Source organism: Phoca vitulina, unplaced genomic scaffold (genome assembly GCF_004348235.1).
Source record: "Phoca vitulina isolate PV1807 unplaced genomic scaffold, GSC_HSeal_1.0 scaffold32, whole genome shotgun sequence".
Classification (NCBI taxonomy): Eukaryota; Metazoa; Chordata; class Mammalia; order Carnivora; family Phocidae; genus Phoca; species Phoca vitulina.
Genome location: NW_022589735.1, coordinates 1,419,405 through 1,447,239, shown reverse-complemented (window position 1 = coordinate 1,447,239; position 27,835 = coordinate 1,419,405). Strand labels below are relative to the sequence as shown.

Here is a 27,835-nt window from a genome sequence, read left to right as displayed (position 1 = left end):
AAGTCACTTCCGGGCTGGGGTGTTTGTTTGGACTGGAGAAGGGAGGCGGCGGGCGAAGCGCGCGTCGAGCGGGGAAGCGGCGCTGCCTGTGGAGATCCGCGGAGGCCGACCGGATTCGTTGGCTGCCGTCCCCGCTGCCGTGCACTGGGTGAGGGGTTCCCTCGGGCGGAGCGGCCAGAAGGGTGCGGCGACCCCGGCGGTCGAGGGACAGCACCTCGGCAACGGTTGAGGGGCCTGGAGGGTCCCCCGGGTTGTTGGCCACCAAGCCTCGTATGGCTTCCTTTATTCCTTGCACCTTTAGTCGCGTCCGAGGGATGAGCTGGGACCGACTTAGACTCTTTCTTCTCTGAGAAATGGCCGTCGCTTTTTTTCTCATTGTCATTATTATTTATGATTTGGATCTCGCAGCACTCTATCCGGGTCTTCAGTGGCGCGCGAGGGTTGCCGGGATAGCACTTTCTCGTGCGCCCCCCCACACACACTTTCTTCACCTCCTCACTGGTACCCTTTTCCCCTGCCCCCCACTGCCGCTTCGGCAACAAAGCTCATTGTTTCTCCCCAGTTTACGCCTGCGCGTCGCCACGCGCAGCTCCTACTTGCTGCGCGTGCGCGCTGCTCTCGAAGCTGAGGTGGGGGAAGAGAAAGGGGCGGAGGGACTGGTGGGCTGGCGAGCGTCCTAGGGGAGCATTCTGCGACCGTCCACGGGCCAGTACCTTTCTGATCGGCTTTCTCCCGTTTCTTCACCTTCACTTACTCTTTATTTTTAGTTATATTGTTTCCCATGCTCAGGATAGGAGGGCTGGACTCCTACTCCGGGAGGGTTGTGAGCCAGATGAACTTTAAGGGCCCATCCAGTTCATATTCTTGGATTCCGGTCCTCTTAAATTTCTCTTCCACTATGTGCTTACTGCCCACTACCACAAAAATTATGTGGCTTGTGGTGAAGTTTGTTTTTTCAAAACATTTGTTGAAGCAGCCAGCAGTGTGATTTTCTGGTGACTCAAAAAGGGGCCTTTTCTGCTTCCTCTTGTTGTCTTGCTTTCCCTGATTTTGCAGCCCCATCACCTCACCGAAACCTCAAACTCTAGAAAGAATTTGGTTTCTAATTTGCCGTGGGAGAAAGTCTAACAGCTGACAGCTTTTGACATTTATTTCAACAGAAGACAAATTCCCGTTTTCGTGTGTGGCTAATATTGTAGTCTCGTGGCATGATTTTTCACAAATTGCAGTTGAGCAGGTGTTGGTCTTCATTTTCTTCAAAATAGCCTTTGAAATTTCAACCGCTGCAGGTTATGTTTGGAAATAAGGAAAGGGTCTAAGGATTTTTAATGTGATTCCGAGTGTTTGCTGGTTTGTGCTTCTGATTCCAGTTTGTGAAAGGATATTTGGGGCAAATTACCTTGTTTATGCTCCTTGTTAATTGTGAATTTGTACAAAACTTAATCTTTTCTCACGGATAAGTGTCTACGACAAATAAAGATAGGTGACTTTCCAAAAATGACAGCCTATTTATCTCTTTCTTTAAGGGATGGGTTTTAGGCAATGGAAACTCCTGTGATGGTTAAAGGCTTGAGAGCTGGGAGGGTTTTATTATAATATATTGCATGTTGCTGTTAAGGAGCTCCAATTGAGGTAGATGATCTCTAACCTCTTTGGAACAGAGTAAGTTTATAGTAGGCTTTTCCTTCAGTAAGCACTGTACACGTTATTCAGGTTTACCCCTTTATGACTCTAGAGAGTGATGCTCCAGTTTCAATAGAAAATATAAACAAAATGCTGTTAGCATAGCAATTTCATGGACAATGTGAGAGGTGAAAGAAGGTAGAAAATAAGGACTCAGCTCCCTTCCTTTTGTGCTTTTACATATTCTTGTAATTTACAAACGTGTTCATTATAATCTATGAAATAGGCAGAGCAAGTTTTATCTTGCCCATTTTGAAATTGAGAAAATAGAGTTTTATTAGGCACCTATTTCTATAGCACTTAGTAATGCCAGACATTGTTCTGAGTGCTTTTACGAGTATTTAATATTCACCTTCTCTAGGTGGTAAGTACTACTGTAAAATAAAGATAACAAGTAATGATGTGAATTAACTGGTCCACTGTTGCACAGCTGGTAAGAACTGGAATTCAGACCCAAGTAGTCCAGAGATTATGTGCTCTTAACCATTTTACTGTGCTGCTTGTGGTTTAGTGACATATTCAGGATCCTCTAGGTGGTTAGTGGCATATCGTAGATTTGGACCCAGTCCAAGATTAAAGTTGTCCAAGTTATCTCTTTGTGATCTGGACCACCCTGTTGCATAGGTGCATTAGTAATTTGCGTTTGATACAGCCTAAGGTTCGGTTATAGTAACAATCTTTTTTTCTTTTTGTCTTCTAAATTTCCTTATTTTTATTTTTTTTTTAAGATTTTATTTATTTATTCATGAGAGACAGAGAGAGAGGCAGAGGGAGAAGCAGGCTTCCAAGGAGCAGAGAGCCCGATGCCGGACTCAATCCCAGGACCCTGGGATCATGACCTGAGCTGAAGGCAGACGCTTAACCATCTGAGCCACCTAGGCACCCTAAATTTCCTTCTTGTTTAGAGCAGTGTTGTCCAGTTAGATAACTACTAAAGCACATGTGTCTATTGAGCACTTGAAATGTGGCAAGTGCAACTAAAGAACTAAATTTTTTATGTTACTGAATTCTAATTAACTTAGATTTAAAACCATATGTAGCTACTGGCCACCATATTGGATAGTGTGGGTTTAGAGGTTTGAATTGCTTCTGCTTATTTTTTTTTTAACTTTTATTTTTGCATTTTTACATTTATTGATTCTTTTTTGTTTTGAGAGAGAGAGCAGGGAGGTGGAGGGGTTGGGGGAGAGGAGGGAAAGAGGGAAATTTTTTTTTTTTTTTTTTTTTTTTTGACAGAGCACAAGCAGGAGGAGCAGCAGGCAGAAAGAGAGGGAGAAGCAGGCTCCCTACTGAGCAAGGAGCCCGATGTGGGGCTCCATCCCAGGACCCTGGGATCATGACCTGAGCCAAAGGCAGACGCTTAACTGACTGAGCCACCCAGGCATCCCAGAAAGAGGGGTTCTTAAGCAGGCTCCACACACAAGTGCAGGCCCCACGCAGGGCTGGGTGTCATGACCCTGAGATCATGACCTGAGCCAAAATCAAAAGTCAGATGCTTAACCGACTGAGCCACCCAGGCACCCCATCTGCTCATTTTTTGTATCAGTTTTTATAAATAAGGATGATATTTCTGATGTGCTTTGAACTTTTATCAGTAGTGATGATAGGCAGTACTTGAGCCATCCTTACTCTCACCAGATCACCTTTGTTACATCTAGTTGAGATTAGGGTTAAAGGCCTCATTCTGTGATGTTTCACTTCTACAGGTTTTTGAACATGTGATTTTTTTTTTTTTTTACCTTATACCTTGCTCCAGCAACCTTTAATTGCTCTAAATGTTTAATAAGCACCAAAATAGGTAATAGTGTCATGTACCAGGCTCTGTACCTAGTTACTATTATTATTATCCACTTAATAGATGGGGAACCTGAGACATGGAGGGGTTAAAACTTGCCCTTGGGTTCCAGAGCCCCTGCTTTTAATTATTAATGTATACTGCCAAACATTAAAATGAAAAATTCAGTACTGCTTACAAACTTAAGTGGAAAACAGCTGAAGCAGAAATTTCTTTATCCTCTCTCACTAACTGCTGGAGAGAGAACTGATTATGATAATAATGTGTGTATGCAAATAATGTTAAGGAAGAAAAGGTGTCTGTGGAGTCAGCTTAAAGAAAAAGGAGAGAACTGTGTTTACAGTTTTTTTTTTTAAGATTCTATTTATTTGAGAGAGAGAGCACGAGTATGAGAAGGGGCAGAGGGAGAGGGACAACAGACTCCCTGCTGAGTGTTGAGCCTGACACAGGGCTCATCCCAGGACCCTGAGATCATGACCTGAGCCAAAACTAAGAGTTGGGCCCTTAACAGACTGAGCCACCCAGGCACCCCTCTACTTGAATTTTAATGAAAATTCTTAAGAGATGAAACTAGGGGAGAAAGTTTCTAAAACTGAAATGATACCCATATTTTAAAATTTTATAGAAACCATTATGTGGAAGAGGCATTTTGAAAGGGAAGAAACAGCTGAATATGTGAGCTTGTGGATTGAAAGCACCAGACAGCATTAATAGGAAAAAAACTGCTCTCACCTAACCAAAATCTGGTGAAATTTCTGAATTTAAGTGTTAGGCTCTCATATTAGACTCTCACCTGAATAGGATCTTTACAAAAGAAAGAATAAAACTGTGAAAGCTGGAATATTTGCAGAAAATAGAAAGGACAAGTGTAAATCTGTCCCATTTAATAATAATATTCAAATATGAAAGCAGAAGATACTTTCAGACATGCAGTGGCTCAGAAATAAATATTTTCGGGTAACCTTTTGAAGAACTACTAAGCCAAAACTAAGATGTCAGGTTAGGGGAAGATGATGAATAAAAGAAACAATGATGAGCAATGACTCTGATAAAATATAAATAGACAGTAATGTGAATTTTAAGTGTTCGGTTCAGAAATTCTTCTAAAAAATCTATACCTGAGACGGGGCACCTGAGTGGCTCAGTCGTTAAGCGTCTGCCTTCGGCTCAGGTCATGGTTCCAGGGTCCTGGGATCAAGCCCCGCATCAGGCTCCCTGCTCAGTGGGAAGCCTGCTTCTCCCTCTCCCACTCCCCCTGCTTGTGTTCCCTCTCTCACTGTGTCTCTCTCTGTCAAATAAATAAAATCTTAAAAAAAAAAAAAAAAAATCTATACCTGAGAGAAAACCAAGTAGTATGAAACAAACACTGCTTAAGTTATTTCCACAAAACCTGGGAGGTGGAGTGGGAGGAAGGAAATGGGGTAAGTAAAATCATTCTAAAGGTTCTTGTCTGTGAGCAGGGATTGGGTTGGATACCCTGAACAAAGAAAAGCATTCTTTTTTTTTTTTTTTTTTTTAAGATTTTATTTATTTGACAGAGAAAAAGAGCACAAGCAGGGGGAGCTGCAGAGGGAGAGGGGTGCGGGGCTCAATCCCAGGACCCTGAGATCATGACCTGAGCTGAAGGCAGATGCTTGACTGACTGAGCCACCCAGGCGCCCCAAGGAAAAGCATTCTAAATGTCTTGAATAGGTTGAGGGTGTATAGAGCATGTTTTTAATTAATAGGAATCTATGTAAATCTATTCTAATTTCCTGATAGATGTAAGTCATATTATTATGCTGTACACCTTAAACTTTACAGTGCTGATATCAGTTATATCTCAGACTGGGGGGAGAAAACTGATATTCCTCAGTAGTTTGTAAGTCACGGAAAATAAATCCGGTATTTTAAAAACTCTATTTAAAAATAGGAAAATAGGGACGCCTGAGTGGCTCAGTCGGTTAAGCGTCTGCCTTCAGCTCAGGTCATGATCCCAGGATCCTGGGATTGAGTCCCACATCCGGCTCCCCGCTCAGCAGGAGGCCTGCTTCTCCCCCTGCCTGCCTCTCCCCTTGCTTGTGCTCTCTCTCTCTCTGACAAATAAATAAAATCTTAAAAAAAAATAAAAATAGGAAAATAGGGGCACCTGGCTAGCCTAGTTGGTGTAGAGCATGCGACTCTTGATCTTGGGGTTGAGTTTGAGCCCCACGTTGGGTGTAGAGATTATTTAAAATCTTTTTTAAAAAAGGAAAATAAAGTACAGGAATAGAATGTAAGAAAAATAAACATGAAATTATGATGGAAGACATAAAACCAAGCATCAGTTTTCAAAAATGATAAATTTTTTAAGATTTTTAAAAAATTAGGGGCGCTTGGGTGGCTCAGTCGGTTAAGCGGCTGCCTTCGGCTCGGGTCGTGATCCTGGGGTCCTGGGATCGAGCCCCGCGTCCGGCTCCCTGCTCAGCAGAGAGCCTGCTTCTCCCTCTCCCTCTGCCTGCCACTCTGCCTACTTGTGCTCGCTCTCTCTCTGTCAAATAAATAAATAAAATCTTTTTTAAAAAAATAATTACTTTAAAAAAAAAGATTTTTAAAAAATTATTAGAGCATATGTGGGTGCATATAAACAGGGAGGGGCAGACAGAGGGAGAAGCAGACTCCCTGCTGAGCAAGGAGCCCTATGGGGGACTCAATCCCAGGACTCTGGGATCATGACCTGAGCTGAAGGCAAGACACCTAACCAACTGAGCTACCCATGCGTCCCCCAAAAATGATATATTTCTATGAGCTGGGTCAAGTAATCTAACTCTTTATAGTAGGGAATTTGAATACACCACTTTCAGAATTTAACAGATGAAGTAGAAAAAGATTGTGTGTGTGTATGTGTACCTTAGAAATAGAAATCACACATTTTTCTCTTTAGGCCCAAGGGACATTTTGCAAAAACCATAATTGTCTGCAAACAAAACTGCAATAAATCCCAAAAAGTGAAGATTTTTCTGGCTGTATTTTGTAACATAATGAAATTAAACTAGAAATCAGGTTAACAAAGTGTAATCAGAAGAACCTTAACCACTTGGAAATTTAAAAAATATTCTTCCAAATAATCTCTGGTTCATTATAAATTAAATAATTTGTAATTACCGAAGACTGGTAAGAACTAAATTCTGTATATGTGGGAAATTTATAAGCCATTTTTATTAAATGAAAGGTTGAAAATGAACATGTGTGTCAACTTGAAAAACAGGAACAAGTTGGCTGAAATTAAGTAGATAGGAGGGGAGGGAAAATAAAGTGTAAAAAACAAATTAATTAAAAAGTAGAAAAAATCGGGTGCCTGGGTGGCTCAGTTGGTTAAGCGACTGCCTTCGGCTCAGGTCATGATCCTGGAGTCCCTGGATCGAGTCCCGCATCGGGCTCCCTGCTTGGCAGGGAGCCTGCTTCTCCCTCTGACCCTCCCCCATCTCATGTGCTCTCTCTCTCTCTCTCTCATTCTCTCTGTCTCAAATAAATAAATAAAATCTTTAAAAAAAAAAAAATAGAAAAAATCAGTGGAATTAGAGTAGGGGTTTTGTTTATTGAAGTTGAATTTTTAATAGGTAATCCATTCAAAACTCAAAAGATGTAACAAAATATCTCTTGCCCCCTAGTTATCCCTCTAGGCAATGAGTATTGTTTTTTTAATAGTTCTTATTGAGGGTGCCTGGGTGGCTCAGTCGTTAGGCGTCTGCCTTCGGCTCAGGTCATGATCCCGGGGTCCTGGGATCGAGCCCCACATCGGGCTCCTTGCTCAGCGGGAAGCCTGCTTCTCCCTCTCCCACTCCCCCTGCTTGTGTTCCCTCTCTCACTGTCTCTCTCTCTGTCAAATAAATAAATAAAATCTTTAAAAAAAAAAAAAAAATAGTTCTTATTGAGCTAGAATTCATTGCATTTATCTCATTTAAAGTACACAGCAGAGTGATTTTTAGGATAGTCATAGAGTTGTATATCTATCACCACAATCAGTTTTAGAAACCTTGTTATCCCTTAGCTTTCATATAATATGTAGTGCTTTGTGACGGGTTTCTTTAACTTAGCATAATGTTTCCTTTTTTTTTAAGATGTTACTTATTTGAGAGAGAGAGTGCGTGGGAGCTCAGGGGGAGGCAGGAGAGGGAGAAGCCGACAAGCCGACTCCTCGACTCCTCGCTGAGCAGGGAGCCTGATGCGGGACTCAATCCCAGGACCCTGGGATCATGACCTGAGCCGAAGGCAGACCCTTAACTGACTGAGCCACCCAGGTGCCCGAATACTTTAGTGCTTTTAAAAGTTTCTTTTAAAATATGTCATCCAACGCTTTTTAATTTTTATTTATTTATCTTATTTATTTTATTTTTTTAAATTTATTTATCTGACAGAGAGACACAGCGAGAGAGGGAACACAAGCAGGGGGAGTGGGAGAGGGAGAAGCAGGCTTCCCGCTGAGCAGGGAGCCCGATGCGGGGCTTGATCCCAGGACCCTGGGATCATGACCCGAGCCAAAGGCAGATGCTTAACGCCTGAGCTATCCAGGCGCCCCTAATTTTTATTTTTTAGATTAATTTATTTCAGAGAGAGAGCGTGCCTGAGTGTGGGGAGGGGCAGAGGGGAAGCGGACTCCATGCTGAGCCGCGAGCCCAGTGCGGAGCTCCATTCCAGGACCCTGGGATCAGGACCTGAGCCAAAGGCAGACATTTTATCCACCAGAGCCACGCAGGCGCCCCTAAGCAAAAAAAAATTATATAGAGAAAGTGACAATGGCACAATGTTAAAAGTTGGTGAATGTAGATGAAAGGTACAAAGCGTTCATTGTACTATTATAAAACTTTGCTGTAGGTTTAAAATTTTTCAAAATAGTTGAAGATAAAACAGTATACATTATACAGTTACAGAATAAGTGTTCTAGAAACAGTATAAATGGGAATTTAATTATGATAAACATGGGGAATAAGCTTTGGTTAAATAATGATGTGTGATATATTCATATGGGGAAATATAATATTTGATCCTTAGCATCATACTTAAAGTCTCATGTGAATTAAAGATTTAAACGTAAAAAAAAAGTGACACTGTACCAATAGAGAAAATACAGAAAATAAAACCTCAAGGTAGGAAAAAACTTCCTAAGCAAGATAAGCGTATCCTAGAAGGTATAAAGGAAAACAGTGAGATTCTACTTGAGTCTATTTGCAAAACTAAAATATATTAGTTATGTTCAGAACTGCTGAGGATAGAGAAATGAGAGCACTCAGTATATTACAGGAATGTCCATTACCACATTTGTGGCAAATAATCTGTTTTTTTCCCCCAAATAATCTGTCTTTTTTTTTTTTTTTAAGATTTTTTATTTATTTATTTGACAGAGGGAGAGATAGCGAGAGAGGGAACACAAGCAGGGGGAGTGGGAGAGGGAGAAGCAGGCCTCCAGTGGAGCAGGGAGCCGGATGCGGGGCTCGATCCCAGGAACCTGGGATCATGACCTGAGCCGGAGACAGACGCTTAACGACTGAGCCACCGAGGCGCCCCACCCCAAATAATCTGTCTTAAAGTTACAAATGCACAGGGGCGCCTGGGTGGCTCAGTTGGTTAAGCGATTGCCTTCGGCTCAGGTCATGGTCTCAGGGTCCTGGGATCGAGCCCCGCATCGGGCTCCCTGCTCAGCGGGAAGCCTGCTTCTCCCTCTCCCACTCCCCCTGCTTGTGTTCCCTCTCTCACTGTCTCTCTGTCAAATAAATAAATAAATAAAAATCTTAAAAAAAAAAAAAAAAAGTTACAAATGCACATGGCCTTTGGCTTTTGACTTCAGTTATTCCCACTTAAGAAAATGTAGAACACAGATAGCATACATAGAAAAGGAAGGATATGTGTGCAATGGTGATCAAAGCAGGATTGTAACCAAAAAAAACTGGGAATGTAGATGTGCATCGGAGGGGGAAGTAGTTGAGTAACTGGTGGTGCTGCATCCGTTAAAAAGTGAGATATACCTGTACATGTTGACTAGTATGGATCTTCAACGTAATTTATTTAGTATGATTCTATTAAAATACAGAAATTCTCTTTGTGTGTTTCTATAAGCAAAAAAAATATGAAAGGGGGGCGCCTGGGTGGCTCAGTCATTAAGCATCTGCCTTCGGCTCAGGTCATGATACCAGGGTCCTGGGATCGAACCCTGCGTTGGGCTCCCTGCTCAGCGGGAAGCCTGCTTCTCCCTCTCCCATTCCCCCTGCTTGTGTTCCTTCTCTCACTGTCTGTCTCTCTGTCAAATAAATAAATAAAATCTTAAAAAAAAAAATATGAAAGGATACACACTAAGCTCTTAACACTGATTACCTCTGGGTAGGAATGGAGATGGAGAGGAAAAAATGTATATATGTGAGACCTGGGTTTTTTTCTTTTTTTTAAGTAGGTTCCACACCCAGTGTGGAGCTCAACACAAGGCTTGAACTCAAGACCCTGAGATCAAGACCTGAGCTGAGATAAAGAGTTGGACACTTAATGGACCGAGCCACCCAGGCATCTGGTGTTAGGCCTGTTTTGTATATCTAACTTGTATTTACTTCTCTAAGTAGTGTGTGATTTGTATATACATTTCTTTCACTTCGATGCTTCCTTTTCCAACAAAATTTCCTGTGTACAAACACCTATCTAAAAATTTTTAAATGATTGAAAACAAAGCAAGTATAAGGTGATACATTACTGTTTTTACTATTTGCTGGTTTTCATTTAGGGAAATTTTACTACAAATATTTTAACAATTTCTAGATATATTAAACTACTTGTTCTGAGTTAGTATTACTATATTCTTTTTTCTTTTTTTTTTTTTTTAAGATTTAGAGAGTGAGAGAGGGTGAGCAGGGGGAAGGGCAGAGGGAGAGAGAATCCTTAAGCAGACTCCCCGCTGAGCATGGATCAGAACCTGAGCCCAAACCAAGAGTTAGCCACTTAACCGACTGAGCCAACCAGACACCTGAGTATATTACTTTGAAAATTGTTTGATCAGTCAAATAAGTGTCTGCCTTTGGCTCAGGTCATGATCCCAGGGTCCTGGGATCGAGCCCCATATCAGGCCCCCTGCTCAGTGAGGACCCTGCTTCTCCTTCTTCCTCTGTCGCTCCCCCTGTTTGTGCTCTCTTGCTCTCTGTCAAATAGATAAATAAAATCTTAAAAAAAAAATTGTTTGCATGAGGGGCATTTGGCTGGCTCAGTTGGTAGAGCACATGACTCTTAATCTCAGGGTCCTGAGTTCAAGCCTCATGTTGGGCATGGAGCCTACTTAAAAAATAATAATAAAATAAATTTTTGCATGAGATTAAGGATGAAAATTTTAATTTTTTTGAAAATAATTTTTGAATCATTTTCTGATAATTTGAGGATTTTATAGCATAATCATGCTTTGAAGCAAGTAGTGAACATTAATTGGGGGAAATTACTGGCTTTCTCAGTTCATTTCTGCCAGTTTTGTTTTTAAGATTTTACTAACATTCATTTATTTATTTGAGAGAGAGCTACAGTGCACTTGTGAGAGGAGGAGCAGAGGGAGAGATCTTCAAGCATACTTCCTGCTGAGCCTGGGGCTCCATGAAATCATGACCTGAGCTGAAACCAAGAGTCTGATGCTTAACCGACTAAGCCACCTAGGCACACCTAAGATTTTATGTTTAATCTCTGCACCCAAAGTGGGGCTTAAATTTATGACCCCGAGATTGAGAGTCTCATGCTCCATTGACTGAGGAGCTAGGTGCCCTATTTCTGCCAGTTTCATTTTATTTATTTATTTATCTTTTTTAAAAAAGATTTTATTTATTTGACAGATAGCGAGAGCAGGAACACGAGCAGGGGGAGTGGGAGAGGGAGAAGCAGGCTCCCCGCCAAGCAGGGAGCCCAATGTGGGGCTCGATCCCAGGACCCTGGGATCATGACCTGAGCTGAAGGCAGACACTTAATGACTGAGCCACCCAGGCGCCTGTATTTGTCTTTTAAATCACATAAAGAAAAAGGAGTTAAGAGCCAAAAGTACATTATTACTGATTTCCGAATTTGTGTAGTTACCTTGGATTCAAGTTAAATGTGTAGTGTCCTTGTTTCAGCCTGAAGGACTCACTTTAGCTTTTCTTATAGGATAGGTCTACTGGTGATGCGCGTGCATGCGCTCTCTCTTGTTCTCTTTTTTTTTTTAAGATTATTTGAGAGAACACGAGCCTGAGCAGGTAGTGGGGGTTGGGGGCAAAGGGAGAGGGAGAAGCAGACTCCCTGCTGAGCAGGGAGCCCACAGGGGACTGGATCCCAGGACCCTGACATCATGACCTGAGCTGAATGCAGACACTTAACCCACTGAGCCACCCAGGTGCCCCTCTCATTTTTTTATTTATCTGGGAATGTCTTAATTTCTCGTTAATTTTTTTTTTAAAAGATTTTATTTATTTATTTGATAGAGCGAGAGAGCACAAGCAGGGAGAACTGTAGAGGGAGAGGGAGAAGCAGGCTCCCCGCCAAGCAGGGAGCCCGATGCGGGGCTCCATCCCAGGACCCTGGGATGATGACCTGAACCGAAGGCAGACGCTTAACCATCTGAGCCACCCATGTGCCCCTCTCCTTAATTTTTTTTTTAAGAATTTATTTGTCAGAGAGCACAAGCAGGGGGAGTGGCAGTCAGAGGGAGAAGCAGACTTCCCACTGAGCAAGGAGCCTAAGCGGGACTCAATCCCAGGACCCCATCCCAGGACCCCGGGATCATGACCTCAGCTAAAGGCAGACACTTAACAGACTAAGCCACCTAGGCGTCCCTCTCCTTAATTTTTGAAAAATAGTTTTGTTTTGTTTTTTTCTTTCAGCACTTCGAATATGTTTTCTGACCCCTATGGTATCTGATGTGAAATCAACTGTTAATCTTATTTTGAGGATCCCTTGTATGTAGGGTCACTTGTTTTAGAGATTATCTGTCTTCTCTTTGTCTTTCAGTAATTTGATTATAATGTGTCTTGATGTGGATCACTTTGAGTTTATCTTAGAGTTTGTTGAGCTTCTTGGATATGTGGAGTAACATGGATTTCATCAAGTTTGAGGAGTTTGGAGCTATTGGTTTGGTTTTTTTTTAAGATTTTATTTTAATTTTTTAAGGATTTTATTTATTTATTTGAGAGAGGGGGGTAGAGAATCTGAAGTGGACTCCGTGCTCAGCGAGGAACCCAGTGCAGGGCTCCATCCAACAACCTCGAGGTCACGACCTAAGCTGAAACCAAGAGATGCTTAACAGATTGAGTCACCCAGGTGCCCCTACAATTTTATTTTTAAGCAGTTTCTACAACCAGCGTGTAGCTTGAATCCACAATCCTGAGATCAGCAACTGAGCCAACCAAGCACCCCAAGGGGCCGTTAATTCTTAAAATATTCTTTCTGGCTCCTTGTCTTTTCCTTTTGAGAGTCTCATGTTGGTACGTTGGATGGTCCCCACTGGTCTCTATGAAGGTTCTATTCATTTTTCCTCATTGCTTTATTTTTTGCCTCAGGCTCAGTAATCTCAATTGACTTATCTTCAAGTTTGCTGATTTTTTTCTCCTTGATGAGATCTGTTGTAATCCATCTAGTAAATTTTCCATTTCAGTTATTGTACTTTTTTTTTAAAGAATTTATTTATTCTCTCTCTCATGAGAGAGAGAGAGAAGCAGAGGCAGAGGGAGAAGCAGGCTCCCCGCGGAGCAGGGAGCTCGACGTGGGACTTGATCCCAGGACCCTGGGATCATGACCTGAGCCGAAGGCAGATGCTTAACGGACTGAGCCAGTCAGGCATCCATTATTGTACTTTTCAACTGCAGAAATTTTTTTTTTTAAGATTTTATTTATTTATTTATTTGTCAGAGAGAGAGCGGGATCGAGCACAAGTAGGGGCAGAAGCAGGCTCCCTGCTGAGCAAGGAGCCTGATGTGGAACTCGATCCCAGGACCCTGAGATCATGAACTGAGCTGAAGGCAGATGTTTAACTGCCTGAGCCATCCAAACATCCCTCTTTCTTTTTTTTTTTTAATAATTTCTCTGTATTAGTGTTCTCTATTTGATGAGACCTCATTTGTTTTTGTTTTTTGTTTTTTAAGATTTTATTTATTTGAGAGAGCACGAGTAGGGGTGTAGGGCGGGGGGAGGGAGAAGCAGGCTCCCTGCTGAGCAGGAAGCCTGATGAGACCTCATTCTTATGGTTTCCTTTCGTTTTTTGTACCAATTTAAAGTCTAATAAGTCTAGTGTCTAGGCTTCCTCAGGGAAGTTTATGTATAAGTCATATTTTCTTCTTTGCATGCCTCCTAATTTTTTTGTAAACTGGACATTTTGAATATTATAATATGGCATCTTTGGCAGTTAGATTCTCTCCTTTCCCCAGGGTTGTTTTTCTTTTCTTTTCTTTTCTTTTTAAGATTTTATTTACGGGGTGCCTGGGTGGCTCAGTCGGTTCAGCGACTGCCCTCAGCTCAGGTCATGATCCTGGAGTCCCGGGATCGAGTCCCATATCGGGCTCCCTGCTCAGCAGGGAGTCTGCTTCTCCCTCTGACCCTTCCCCTTCACATGTGCTCTCTCTCTCTCTCTCTCATTCTCACTCTCTCAAATAAATAAATAAATAAATAAATAAAATCTTTAAAATAAAAAAAAGACTTACTTGAGAGAGAGAGCACAAGCGGGGAGAAGGATCAGAGGGAGAGGGAGAAGCAGGCTCCCCACTGAGCAGGGAGCCTGATGTGCGGGGCTCTATTCCAGGACCCCGGGACCACGACCTGAGCCGAAGGCAGACGCGCAACCAACCGAGCCACCCAGGCGCCCCCCCAGGGATGTCTTTCTGCTTGATGTTTGTTTGTTTAGTGACTTTTCTAAACTAATTTTGTAAGAGTTTGAATTGTGTGTGTGTGTGTGGCCATTGAAGTCTCTGTTCTATTAGCTTAGAGGTCAGGTAGTTATTTAAAAGAGATTTTCCAGGGGTACTTGGCTGGCTCAGTTGGTGGAGCGTGCAACTCTTGATCTTGGGGTTATGAGTTCAAGCCCCTATGTTGGATGTGGAGATTACTTAAAAATAAAATCTTAAGGGGGTGCCTGGGTGGTTCAGTCATTAAGCATCTGCCTTCGGCTCGGGTCATGATTCCAGGGTCCTGGGATCAAGGCCCACATCGGGCTCCCTGATGAGCGGGAAGCCTGCTTCTCCCTCTCCCACTCCCCCTCCTTTGTTCCCTCTCGCTCTCTGTCAAATAAATAAAATCTTAGGGACACCTGGATGGCTCAGTCAAGCAGCTGCCTTCAGCCCAGGTCATGATCCCACGGTCCTGGGATTGAGCCCCTCAGCGGGGAGCCTGCTTCTCCTTCTCCCAGTGCCCCCTGCTCATGCTCCCTTTTAGCTATCTCTCTCACAAATAAATAAAAATTTTTTAAGACTTTATTTGAGAAAGAAAGCACCAGGGGGGTGAGGGGCAGAGGGAGAAGCAGACTCCCTTCTGAGCAGGGAGCCCGATGCGGGGATCTATCCTGGGACTCCGGGATCATGACCTGAGCCGAAGGCAGACACTTAACCGACCGAGCCACCCAGGCTCCCCAATAAAATAAAAAAAATTTTTTTAAGATGTTATTTATTGGACAGAGAGGAAAGAGCACAGCAGGGAGAGCAGCAGGCAGAGGGAGCAGCAAGCAGAGGGAGAAGCAGGCTTCCCTCAGAGCAAGGAGCCTGACACGGGACTCTATTCCAGGACCCCAGTATAATGACCTGAGTTGAAGGCAGACGCCCAAGCAACTGAGCCACCCAGGCATCCCTAAATTAAAATCTTTTAAAAATTTAAATAAGAAAGATTTTCTGGGGCTCCTGTCTGGCTCAGTTGGTAGAGTGTATGACTCTTGATGTTGGGGTTGTGAGTTTGAGCCCCAAGTTGGGTGTAGGGATTGCTTTAAAAAAAGTCTTTAAGAGGTTGTTTTGTTTTTTGTTTCTTTTTTTTTAAAGATTTTATTCATTTGACAGAGAGAGACACAGCAAGAGAGGGAACACAAGCAGGGAGAGTGGGAGAGGGAGAAGCAGGCTTCCCGCCGAGCAGGGAGCCCGATGCGGGGCTCGATCCCAGGACCCTGGGATCATGACCCGAGCTGAAGGCAGACACCTAACGACTGAGCCACCCAGGCGCCCTGAGGTTGTTTTGTTTTAAGATTTTATTTGACAGAGAGGGATAGAGCACAAGCAGGGGGAGAGGCAGAGGGAGAAGCTGACTCCCCACTGAGGCGGGAACCTGATGCAGGGCTCTATTCCAGGACCCTGGGATCATGACCTGAGCCAAAGGCAGACGCTTAATGAACTGAGCCACCCAGGCGCCCCTAAAAGAGATTTTCTTAAATACCTATAAGCAAAAAACAACTCTCCCAGTCTTTGCAGATGGGCTGTTTATGTTGAGGCATACCTTCAAAACTCAGGCAGTTTTCAAGTCTTTCTTAGCCCACCCTACATATGCATAGCCTGAAGGTCAGCCAGAGATGAAAGTGTAGGGCATTCTCAGCTCTTTTCTGAGCATGCTCCCAGCACTGAACCTGCCCGTAGCCTTCTAGATTCCCCAGAATATACAGGAGCTTTTCAAAGTTTTTATTCCCAAAGGATTTCCTTCACCAGTCTTTGCTCCCAGGCTTTTTGCTTTGTCTTTTGTTTGTCACAACTGTTATTCCTTGCCCTAGGTGGCTTTGACTATTTTATTTGCCTTTAACTGTTTTTAATAGATGCCAGTCCAGCACTTTAAAATGATAAATTTTATGGTATTTGAACTATATACCCAATTTTTTTTTTTAAAGTAAGCATTACACCCAGCATGGGGCTTGAACTCACAACCCTGAAATTAAGAGTCACATACTTGGGGTGCTTGGATGGTGCAGTCGGTTAAGTGTCTGACTCTTGGTTTCAGCTCAGGTTGTGATCGCAGGGTCATGGGATCGAGCCCCATGTCAGGCTTAGAGTGGAATTTGAGACTCTCTCCTTCTCCCTCTGCCCCTCCCCACTGTGCGTGTGCTCTCTTGCCCACGCATGTTCTTTCTTTCTCTAAAATAAATCTTTAAAAAAAAAAGTCATATGCTCCACGGATTGAGCTGACTAGGTGATCCTATACCCAATTTTTTAAAAATAGCGTAACACACAGAGGGTAAAATATAATGAGTGTGGTCCAAGAAGGGTCAAGAACAAGTCATAGAAGAAAATTTAAAATTCGATACATTGCCTTACATTAGAACTAGAACACCTTGTGTTCAATAATTGTAGGTCCATCAAAGTTCTGAAAGTAAATGATCCTTACCCCCCTGGCTTTCACTTGGCTGGCTGTAGCTGGGAATGTGATCTGGTCAGCAGTTGTTCCTTCCCTCAGTTGTCTAACACTGGTCCAGGTTTCAGTTCGTTATTCTTGGTTTCAGTTGTGATTTGTTTCCCAAATACTGCTTGATAAAGTAATTTTATTTACGGTCCTTTAGAGACTTTTTCACTAGGATCTATACCAAAGCCACTGCTTGTTTGATGAGGTGATAATGAGCAAAAAGCTGACCTACAGCCTTGTCAAACACAGGGATTGAGCCCTTTTTTGCTAAACTCTGTTAGGTTTTGTTACTGGTTGGCATCAAACAAAGGAGGAGGGGAGTCCCCTGGGATTCTCAAACTATAGAATTTGCCGAAGCAGACTTTTCATTGTTTATAGAAGCTTGTGCTCATATATTGTATGGAAAATTTTTTTTCTTCAAAAAAATAGATTTCATTTATATGTAGATGTACTTTCAGTCACTGAGGCTTATTTAAAAACAAATTTGGTGTGTTTGTAGATGGACATGTCTCACACATGTGGTTGCTACTTACCTACTCAATTCCATTTAAATATTGAATATCCCATAGTCTGCTAAACTTTGTTTTTTTGTTTTTTTTTTAACTGAAGCTGTAAGCCACTTGTTAATATTGTGGTCTTCTGAAAGGGAGGATTTAATGGGTGTAAGTTGGGATAGGATACATGTTGGGAAAATAACAAAAGTTGTTATAAATTGCAGTGTCTTTGAACATAATGATCAGCTCATATGCAGAGTAAACAAAGTTACATCCAGTTGTAAAACAGGATTGACCCCTGCTTTTCATAATATTTGAGTTTCATCTAAAATGTAATGCCTGACATATGAGAATGAGTAGTTTTCTTCAGAGGAACTGATTGATCTTTAGTCAGAACTTGTTATCCAAAAAAAAGGGTTTTATTTCATCCAAGATAAATGATAAATAAAAAATAACAAGGATACCATCGTCTGTTTTCTGTCCTGTCTGCTTTTATAGTGCCTCTTTTTCCTAACCCAAGTCATGTTTCATTCTACCCATACTCTGTCTCTGCCTCTCTTTCATATGTATACAATAATAACTAGGGTAGAAGTTCTTTTTTTTTTTTTTTTTAGGGCAGAAGTTCTTAATAATTTCTAGTTGAGGACCTCTTAACTAAAAATCTCACTACCATGATGGTATTGTAAGTAGTATTCAGTATTTCAGAATATACATATGTGTGTCAGGCTAGAAACCTCCCCCCACTCCTCGCTTGAGAGACTAAATTCACATTATATGAACGGTATGAGTTTTTATTATACTTACATACTCTTAAGGATAAGTCCATAAAATGAATCTAAAGGAGGGGCACCTGGCTGGCTCAGTCAGTAGAGTATGCGACCCTTGATCTCAGGGTTGTGAGTTCGAGCCCCGCATTGGGCGTGGCGCCTACTTTATTTATTTTTTTAAGATTTTATTTATTTGACAGAGAGAGAGCGAGAGCAGAAAAACAAGCAGGGGGAGTGGGGGAGGGAGAAGCAGGCTTCCAGCGGAGCAGGGAGCCCGATGTGGGGCTCGATCCCAGGACCCTGGGACCATGACCTGAGCCGAAGGCAGACACTTAACAACTGAGCCACTCAGGTGCCCCTGGAACCTACTTAAAAAAAAAAAAAAAATCTAAAGGACCAGCAGTACACATAGAGGCAGCACTCCCTGAACTGTAAACCCAAGGAAAAAACTATTTGTAGTAGGAGGTTTTAGTTTTAGTGTTTTATTTGATTATGATAACTTTGGAGTAAGAAGGCCTGAAGTTTGTTTGGTTGTTACTTATTTTTGCTTTTGTTTTAGAGAGAGAGAGGGTGGGGGCGGGGGTGAGCAGAAGGGGGGAGAGAGAACTTTAAGCAGGCTCCACGCCCAGCACGGAGACTGATGTGGGGCTCGATATCAGGACCCTGAGATCATTACCAGAGCCGAAATCAAGAGTCGAATGCTTAACTGACTAAGACATGCAGGTGCCGCAGGCCTTAAAGATTTTAAAACTCTATCCTCAGGGTGCATGGGTGGCTCAGTCATTAAGCATCTGCCTTCGGCTCAGGTCATGAATGGGATTGAGCCCCGCATCGGGCTCCCTGCTCGGCAGGAGGCCTGCTTCTCCCTCTCCCACTTCCCCTGCTTGTGTTCCCTCTCTCGCTGTATCTCTCTGTCAAATAAAGAAAATCTTTAAAAAAAAAATAATAGGGGCACCTGGGTGGCTCAGTCAGTTAGGCGGCTGCCTTCGGCTCAGGTCATGATCCCAAGGTCCTGGGATCGAGCCCCGCATTGAGCTCCCTGCTCAGCAGGAAGCCTGCTTCTCCCTCTGCCTGCCACTTCCCCTGCTTGTGCTCTCTCTCTATCAAATAAATAAACAAAATATTTAAAAAATAATAATAATAATAAAACTATCCTATTAGGTATGCTGATTCCTCCCTTTCGCGCCAGTCACACTGCTATTTGATTTTATGTGCAAGTGACTCTTGTTATATGTAAACCCAATCTAGCAATTTCATACTTAAAGAATTAGTAGAATATTGTAGAATCTGAACCTTATGCTTCAAATTTTTAGCCAGCAATATATCAGCTGGGTTAGATCATGTTATTACCTGTTGAGTAGTGTATAAGAAACCAGACTACTGTATCAGATACTGCTCTGCTTTTACTCACGAAAGAAGAGATTAGGTGCGGGGCGCCTGGGTGGCTCAGTCGTTAAGCGTCTGCCTTCGGCTCAGGTCATGATCCCAGGGTCCTGGGATCGAGCCCCGCATCGGGCTCCCTGCTCAGCGGGGAGCCTGCTTCTCCCTCTCCCACTCCCCCTGCTTGTATTCCCTCTCTCACTGTGTCTCTCTCTGTCAAATAAAAAAAATCTTTAAAAAAAAAAAGATTAGGTGCTTGAGCTAGTTGGAGTCCGGTAGTCGTTTGTGGCTGTGTGGGGGCTTGCTATTGCTTTTCATGGAAAGATGTTTATTACATACTATGAAGGTAATAAAACAGTTTTAAAGGCAGTGTGTAGGGGCGCCTGGGTAGCTTAGTCGGTTAAGCGTCTGCCTTTGGCTCAGGTCATGATCCCAGGGTCCTGGGATTGTGTCCCACATCTGGCTCCCTGCTCAGTGGGGAGTCTGCTTCTCCCTCTACCCCTCCCCCCTGCTCATGATCGTTCTCTCACACTCTCTCAAATAAAAAATTTTTTTAAAGCAGTCTGTAGACACTATCTCATTTAAAAGCATGCATGTTACGTAGTTTAGGTGCTTGACACTCATTGTACAGTGGACCAATCCAGACATGGAGTAACTCAACATGGACCCAGAGATTAAGCAAACAGAGAGTATGCTATGAAATCAAAAGATCCTGAAATAATAAAAGGGTGGCTCAATTGGTTAAGCCTCCGACTCCTGGTTTCAGCTCAGGTCATGATCTCAGCGTTGTGAGATTGAGCCCCGCATCAGGTTCCACATTCAGCAAAGATTCTGCTTGAGATTCTTTCTCTCCCTCACCCCCTCTCCCCCCACCTCTCTCTCTCTCTCTCTCAAATCCTAAAAAAATTAAAAGAAGAATAAAAGATCCAGAGCCCTCTGTACCTTGGAACTGAGGTACTAAGAGGTTATTAAAACTGTGTTTTCGGGACGCCTGGGTGGCTCAGTCAGTTAGGCGTCTGCCTTTGGCTTGGGTCATGATCCCGGGGTCCTGAGATCGAGCCCTGCGTCGGGCTCCCTGCTCAGTGGAGAGCCTGCCTCTCCCTCTCTCTCTGCCCCTACCCTTACCCTCATGCTTGCTCTCTCACTCTCCTCTCTTTCAAATAAATATAAAATCTTAAAAAAAAAAAAAGTGTTTTCATTTGCAGTCTCTGGGCTTTTTAACACCAGTTTTTATTATTTATTTATTTATTTATTTATTTATTTATTTATTTATTTTAAGATTTTATTTATTTATTTGACAGAAAGCGAGAGCAGGAACACAAGCAGGGGGAGTGGGAGAGGGAGAAGCAGGCTTCCCGTGGAGTGGGGAGTCCAATGGGGGCTTGATCCCAGGACCCCGGGATCATGACCTGAGCCGAAGGCAGACGCTTAACGACTGAGCCACCCAGGCGCCCCAACACCAGTTTTTAAAAGTAGAATTTGCTTTTCATAAAGTCACTTGATGACTTAAGTCTTCCATACCATGCTTGTTTTATAAAGCAGGGGAATCCCAAGCCTTCGGTTCTGGTGTTGTTTTAAAGATTTTATTTATTTATTTGAGAGAGAGAGAATGAAAGAGAGCATGAGAGGGAGGAGGGTCAGAGGGAGAAGCAGACTCCCTGCCGAGCAGGGAGCCCGATGCGGGACTCGATCCCAAGACTCCAGGATCATGACCTGAGCCGAAGGCAGTCGCTTAACCAACTGAGCCACCCAGGCGCCCCAGGGATATCCAATATTTTAAAAATCAGATGATTTGGGAGTTACATTCAAGCAGTTGATTACCATCATTGACTGTTACCAAAAAATACTAGATGAATCTAGGCTGTTCTCAGCTGTTTCTTCTTCTTTTTTTTTAAAGGTTTTATTTATTTGATAGAGTGAGAGAGCACAAGCAGGGGGAACGGTAGAGGGAGAGGGAGAAGCAGGTTCCCCGCCAAGCAGGGAGCCCGATGTGGGGCTCAGTCCCAGGACCCTGGGATCATGACCTGAGCCGAAGGCAGACGCTTAACCATCTGAGCCACCGAGGCGCCTCTCTCAGCTGTTTCTTAAACATTAAGATCATTTGAGAAAAAACTGAAACTTCCCAGTTGCTTGATTTATCATGTGCATTAATATGTCATGTGCATCTGGTACCTAACCATGATGCCTGGTGGTAATAGATGCTCATTAAGAACTGAAGGACTGACTGACAAAATTAACTATTGTTCTTCTTTGAAGGTTAAAAACGACAACTAACGCCAACCATGAAAGATCCAAGTCGCAGCAGTACTAGCCCAAGCATCATCAATGAAGATGTGATTATTAATGGTCATTCTCATGAAGATGACAATCCATTTGCAGAGTACATGTGGATGGAAAATGAAGAGGAATTCAACAGACAAGTTAGTTTTGTGTACAAACATGATCTTTCTCATAGCCCATTACAGCCCTCAATATAATTGTACTTGTCCCTGTAATGTGTTTTTCATCTGGTCCCTTATATTAGTGAAATATAGGAATTTATATGCTACCACTCCTATTTTATTTGTATGCTGAGTACTACCAGGTTTATCTGCTCACTGAAATAACTTAGGGAAATTTGCAGGGTCCCACCCCAGATAGTCTTATCCAGGAGGACTAGGGTGGAGCCTGGAAAACTTGTTTTTTAAAAGCTCCCAGATCGGGGGCGCCTGCCTGGTTTAGTTGTATGTGACTCTTGATCTCAGGTTTGTGAGTTCAAGCCGCATGTTGGGTGTAGAGATTAATTAAATAAAACCGTAAAAAAAAGAAAATCTCCCAGATGGGGTTCCAGTGTGCAGTTAGGTTTGGGAACTACTGCTTGCATCAATCAGATTGCATTTAAGAGAATATAAATTAGGAGCAGACAGGCATGGGTACTAGGGTACAGAATTGTGCTGTTTTTTCACCTGAGGTTCTTAATTTGATAAGCCTGAAAACCTGACACCAGTGTTATCCTTAGAGAATGTTCATACATTGATGAATGTTGTCTTTTATTCCGATATTTCTGATATCTGTTTCCATCTTGTGTCTAGTTCCTCCCTGATCATGGCTTTGGTAATCAGTAGCCAGCTTGATTTCACCATATCCAGTGATGGATAGTCAAGAGTAAAAAATTGTAGTCTTATTTCAGTGAGAATCATTTGGGCTGTTTTTGGTTTGTTTTTAATTAACCATGCCCCAACCCTACCCTCTACAGAATTTTAATCATTTTTGGGTGGGTTTAGGGTTTGTGTAGTTTTAAAATATCACGGGTAATTCTTACAAATTCCTCAATGAAAATATTCCTTTATTTATTACTTCCCCACCACCCTCAGTGGAAAAAAGAATATTCTGCTAAGACAAAGACCACAAAACCCTAAACAGATATTCCCTAGTCTTATGGTAAACGTTTCTTTTTCTTGGCAGAGAAGCAGAGGAGGTTACAATATTGTGGTTTTAAGTGCTTTAATACAAGATATTTTAAGCCGTTCCTAGTGATGTCTTACCAAATGTGCTATAAATTATCCTTTATATATTATAAATCCAGATAGAAGAGGAGTTATGGGAAGAAGAATTTATTGAACGCTGCTTCCAAGAAATGCTGGAGGAAGAAGAAGAACATGAGTGGTTTATTCCAGCTCGAGATCTCCCACAAACTATGGACCAAATCCAAGACCAATTTAATGACCTTGTTATCAGTGATGGCTCTTCTCTGGAAGATCTTGTGGTAAAGTTATTTTTCATCTTTTTAAAAACTAGCTCATCTTGCCTGTAAGCGGAAAAGCCAGCAGTCATCTGTTTAAGAAGAGTTCTACATTTCTTCCCTTTCGGAAATTGTACTGCTTCTTACTATGGAAGCAGAGGCCTTCTGGTCTCCTCACTTATGACATGGAGTGACTTCTGGCAACACTCTGGGGCTAGTCTCAGACTACTAACAGACTTCTTGCCACTGCTTTTAGTTTTAATAACTATGTTGCCCTAGGATATGTAGATGACTTAAAGCATTAATCCAAAAGAAGTATACAGTATGTCCATGTGACTTGCTTATACAAAAGTAGCTTGATGAAGAGGTTTTGCTCTTTAATTTTGCCTTAAACATTTGGCGAAATTTTCAAAATTTTATCTGAAAGGTGAAAATTTGGATATTTTTTTTTCTGGCCCAAGATTTAGTTACCCTAACTCCCATTTGGAACTGGGATTTAATAGGGACTTTTATAAGCTCTTGGCAGAAAAAGAACACAAACCTATTTGCATTTTTAGCTATTCTCCATGTCTTGTTGCTGGGGATGGTATATTTGCAGTAAAAGGTTTTTTAGGAATTATGATAAATAAGCATTAGTACTGGGGTAGAACCTGATGAGTTGTTTGCTAAAATTAAGATAAAATGATTTGAAGTCCTAATGTTGACCTTTCCGACCATATTGACAATCTCTAATTGCTTTTACAAGATAGTCCTCTGGAATTTACTCCTAGACTTAAGTATTTTTTGCAGTTGTCTTCTTTTCACTGTGCAGTGATTTCCTACCCTGGCGATACATCATAATTACCTGTGAAGCATTGAAAACAAAAATAAGTCCCTCAGCTACATCCCAGACTTGCAGAATAAGTTGTCTAGGCATGTTAATGTTTAAAAAGCACTGCTAGGGCATACTGGCAGCCTGCCGCATCAGGCATTTGGGAGCCACTCTTCTAAAGGGCTGTATGGAGAACATAGAAATTGACATTGTAGTATAGACTTGTTGCAGTAAATGACAGTAACCCAGTTGAGCAGATGTGTGATATGAATAGTCTGTTGAGATATGCTTGCTTATGGCTACATTAGTCATTCCACAAATAACCCTGGTTGCTCTGATGAGTAAAGTCCTTTGCTGGTCATAATGTATAACTTTAATGTGGACCCAGTATTATTGCCTAGAAACTGGTTTGTTCGACTTGACTTGGTCTATTTGAGATTATGTTAATGCCTTCTCATTCTTTTGTAGCTGCCAAAAGATTACACATTCAAGAACACTGCTTTTTTATTTAAACCTCACATTTTTAAAGTTTAGATACAATTCCCTTGAGAGAAGTGAGACTATGTCCTGTCCAAGGAAATGGTTGTGTATAAATTATGAAACTAAAATTAAATTATTGCTCCAACATGTTATTTAATATGCTTTGGTCTTGAAGTAAGTGATATAGGGGGTTCAGATTCTATGTAAAAGCCTCTCAGCATTCCTACATTTCAGGGCCTGGAATACATCTTGATTTCTTTTCATCTTTTATCAACTGTGGTGGAGGAAAATTTCCAGCTATTCTCAATATGCTGACATGTCTGCCTAGGAAAATAAAGATTTAGAGGTATAGAATAATGGCTCTTAGAGATTTTGGCCCATTCTTCCCCTAACTTAGGCAAAAAAAGAGTCCCAGAGAGAGTGACTTATCTAGGCTTTCATATTTCATAGGAAGTCAGGAGCAGAGCCGAAATTCCATCTTAGGTCTTCAGATTCCCCATGTAGTTTTCTTTTCCTGTTATAAACCTTGCTTCCTGTGGGAATCAGAATACAGCAATTTTAGAAAGATAAATCCATATTTTCAGTGAGGATCATGAGCAAAATTAATCCATAAACAATTCCTCAGTCCCCTTTAATCATCATTTCAACACTTGTTTAATATGTTTGCATAGTATGAAACGGTTAAAATAAAATAACATAGTTAACAGAATTCCGTATTCTAGGACACCTTTTTAGTTTGTGTGAAGTTAGTGGGTCTGGTTACACTTAGCAAATTTAATTTCAATTCCTACTTTCTCTTTAGAAAGTGGTAAGTTTTCATATAAATAAATAGTTTACATCTGGTTCCTTCTTTCCCTGCTATAGATAGATTTTTGGGGTTAAGTTTAACCTTACAATCTGAGTTCTTTTGTTTTATATTTTTTGGAAGATATTTTTGCATGTGGATCTGGGTTGAATGCTTCTGAGTATTTGAAGCCATCTGTTAATGAACTTGCTTTTTTATGTACTTTATTTTCCAGGTCAAGAGCAATCTGAATCCAAATGCAAAGGAGTTTGTTCCTGGGGTGAAGTACTAAAATATTTGAGTAGACGGGGCCCTCTTTTGGTGGATGTAGCACAATTTCCACACTGTGAAGGCAGTATTAGAAGACTTAATTGTAAAAGCTCTCTCTTGTCACTGTGTTACACTTATGCATTGCCAAAGTTTTGTTAGTCTTGCATGCTTAATAAAAGTGCTGAGACTGTTATTAAGTAATAAGCTGTCAAACATTTACTGAAAATAGAATTGGCCCCATGGCTTGATGTGAAGACAGCGAGGAAAGAAGCACCAGTCAAGTTGTGACAAAGCACCAAATTAAAATGACCTCTAAATCTTAGTGAATTGTCTTTTTTGAGGCTAAACTAGTCCCTTACGGTTAGCGAACGCTTGTTAATGTCTAAACTTTATAAAAATGAGTACATTTAAGTTAAGTTCTAGTTGTTAGGCATATTTCTCAGTTGAGACTTAAATTTGCATTTGTAACTATCAAAAAGGATCTTTTTCTGAAGAAGGCCTTGTTAATTTGAAATAATTCTTTATAGACAAGTATATCTTTGGTTTACTGAGGTTATAAGGTAGTAATCAGATGAGAACTAGTCCTGACTTCGATGGTATTTTATCACATAAGAAATAGTGAATTCTTCTAATGTTACATCTGAGGAAGTATGTAATTTGAGAATTGCATCTTACTCTAAGGACTCACTGCATCATAGCTATGCCTATGTGCAGTGCAACATTTGACCCACCATAATCCAGCTGAACAAAGTAATGGTAACATGATTTGAGTGGTGCTTTTCCTTGCTTTGTTAACCATCACTACAATAGTCTACAGCACAACTTTTCTTTTAACAAAGCTAGAACAGTTTTGGCTTCTTAAACTTCATACTTGGGTAGGTTAAGCTGCCATACGTGTTCAGTGTGAATAGTGTTTAAGTTGAAAATATTGTAAAAAAATTATATTTTTTCAAAAATATTTAAAAAAATAAATAATAGTAGAACTGAGCTGATGGCTTGTGTTTATTGGTGCTGGAATGCAGACTCTCCTGTGGTGATTGATACTCACTTTAGTGGGCTCAGTACTTCAGGACAACCCTGCTGGCAAGATTTGCTGAGAGAGCAGGCTTTATTAGATTCCACAGTGTCAAGTGTGTCATTATGCATGTATCTGTCCAGAATACAGCAGTAAAATAAACCCTGTATCCCCTTCTGTAACCCACCTTGATTGCCTCAGGCAGCAGTCAGTGTCAGGGCAGTTATAGATATCCATGTTAAGAAACTTTTTGGCTGACCAGTATAATGGTAACCTTACTCTAGTATAATCGCTTTTGGCTTCTGCCCTTGATAAGCCATTGCTGGTCTGATTGGAATGGTTTGCTATTTTGATTCACCTGGACCATCTCTATTTTCCCCTCACGAGCTTATTTATAATATGTTCGTGGCTAATCTTTATTTTGGGATAGGTTGTCAACCATATAGCAATTCTCTGGTTCTACATACAGTTCTGCCTCATGGCCCTACTCAGTTGTTGATAATGCCCTCTGCTTTTCTTGAGTTTGTTGGGCTCAAAATTAAAAAGGCCATGTAGTCTGTTCTGGCTCACATTATCCAAGGGCGGGGGTTGGGGGATGGTCCTTTGGTGTGCCCAGGTGCCCCAGTGTTTTTTAATAGCTCCATTAAAAGACAATAAACTAAACAGGTTTTTTGTTGTTGTTTTTAGTAATCTTGGGGTGCCTGGCTGGCTCAGTCAGTAGAGCATGCGTCTCTTGATCCCCATGGGCTCAAACTGACAATCCCGAGATCAAGAGTTGCATGTTCTGACAGAGCCAGCCAGGGCAACCCAAAAGGTAGATCTTTAAGCCTATTTTTTTTTTTTTTTTAAGATTTTATTTATTTGACAGACACAGTGAGAGAGGGAACACAAGCAGATCTTTAAGAAACTCTGAAGCAGAGAGAATCCTACTTGACTTTCTTTTTTTTTAAAGATTTTATTTATTTATTTATTTGACAGAGAGAGTGAGAGAGGGAACACAAGCAGGGGGAGTGGGAGAGGGAGAAGCAGGCTTTCTGCCGAGCAGGGTGCCCGATGCTGGGCTCGATCCCAGGACCCTGGGACCATGACCTGAGCCAAAGGCAGACGCTTAACGACTGAGCCACCCAGGCACCCCTGGCTTGCTTTCTTTTTGGAGCCATGATACAGCCAGTCCCCTCAGTCTTTAACAGCTCAGTACCACAGGTGGCACAGCAGGCTGCCAGATGTATGAGGCTTACAGATCCTCTCTCTCTCAAGCTCAGATGGGGCAAATGGGTTCATTTCTACGTACTGCCAAATTACCATAGTGCAATGTAACTGGAAGATTATAAACTTG

At 41.8% G+C, this 27,835-nt stretch overlaps 1 protein-coding gene across 1 annotated transcript; it reads left to right on the top strand.

Moving 5' to 3' along the window:
- On the top strand, window positions 1–26,469 carry PAIP2 (poly(A) binding protein interacting protein 2). The gene is made up of 4 exons (XM_032425278.1): window positions 1–148; window positions 21,675–21,838; window positions 22,984–23,163; window positions 25,450–26,469. Exons 2-4 carry the CDS (start codon window positions 21,701–21,703, stop codon window positions 25,504–25,506), a joined length of 375 nt encoding a protein of 124 aa, XP_032281169.1. The 5' UTR covers window positions 1–148; window positions 21,675–21,700; the 3' UTR covers window positions 25,507–26,469.
- The last annotated feature ends 1,366 nt before the right edge of the window (window positions 26,470–27,835 follow it).

Bases quoted from the DNA above. Each gene is read 5' to 3' on its own strand.
- PAIP2 (XM_032425278.1), top strand. From the start codon at position 21,701: ATGAAAGATCCAAGTCGCAGCAGTACTAGCCCAAGCATCATCAATGAA. The intron at 21,839-22,983 runs GTTAGTTTTGTG...TTATAAATCCAG, and splicing joins AAGAGGAATTCAACAGACAA to ATAGAAGAGGAGTTATGGGA. The intron at 23,164-25,449 runs GTAAAGTTATTT...TTTATTTTCCAG, and splicing joins CTTCTCTGGAAGATCTTGTG to GTCAAGAGCAATCTGAATCC.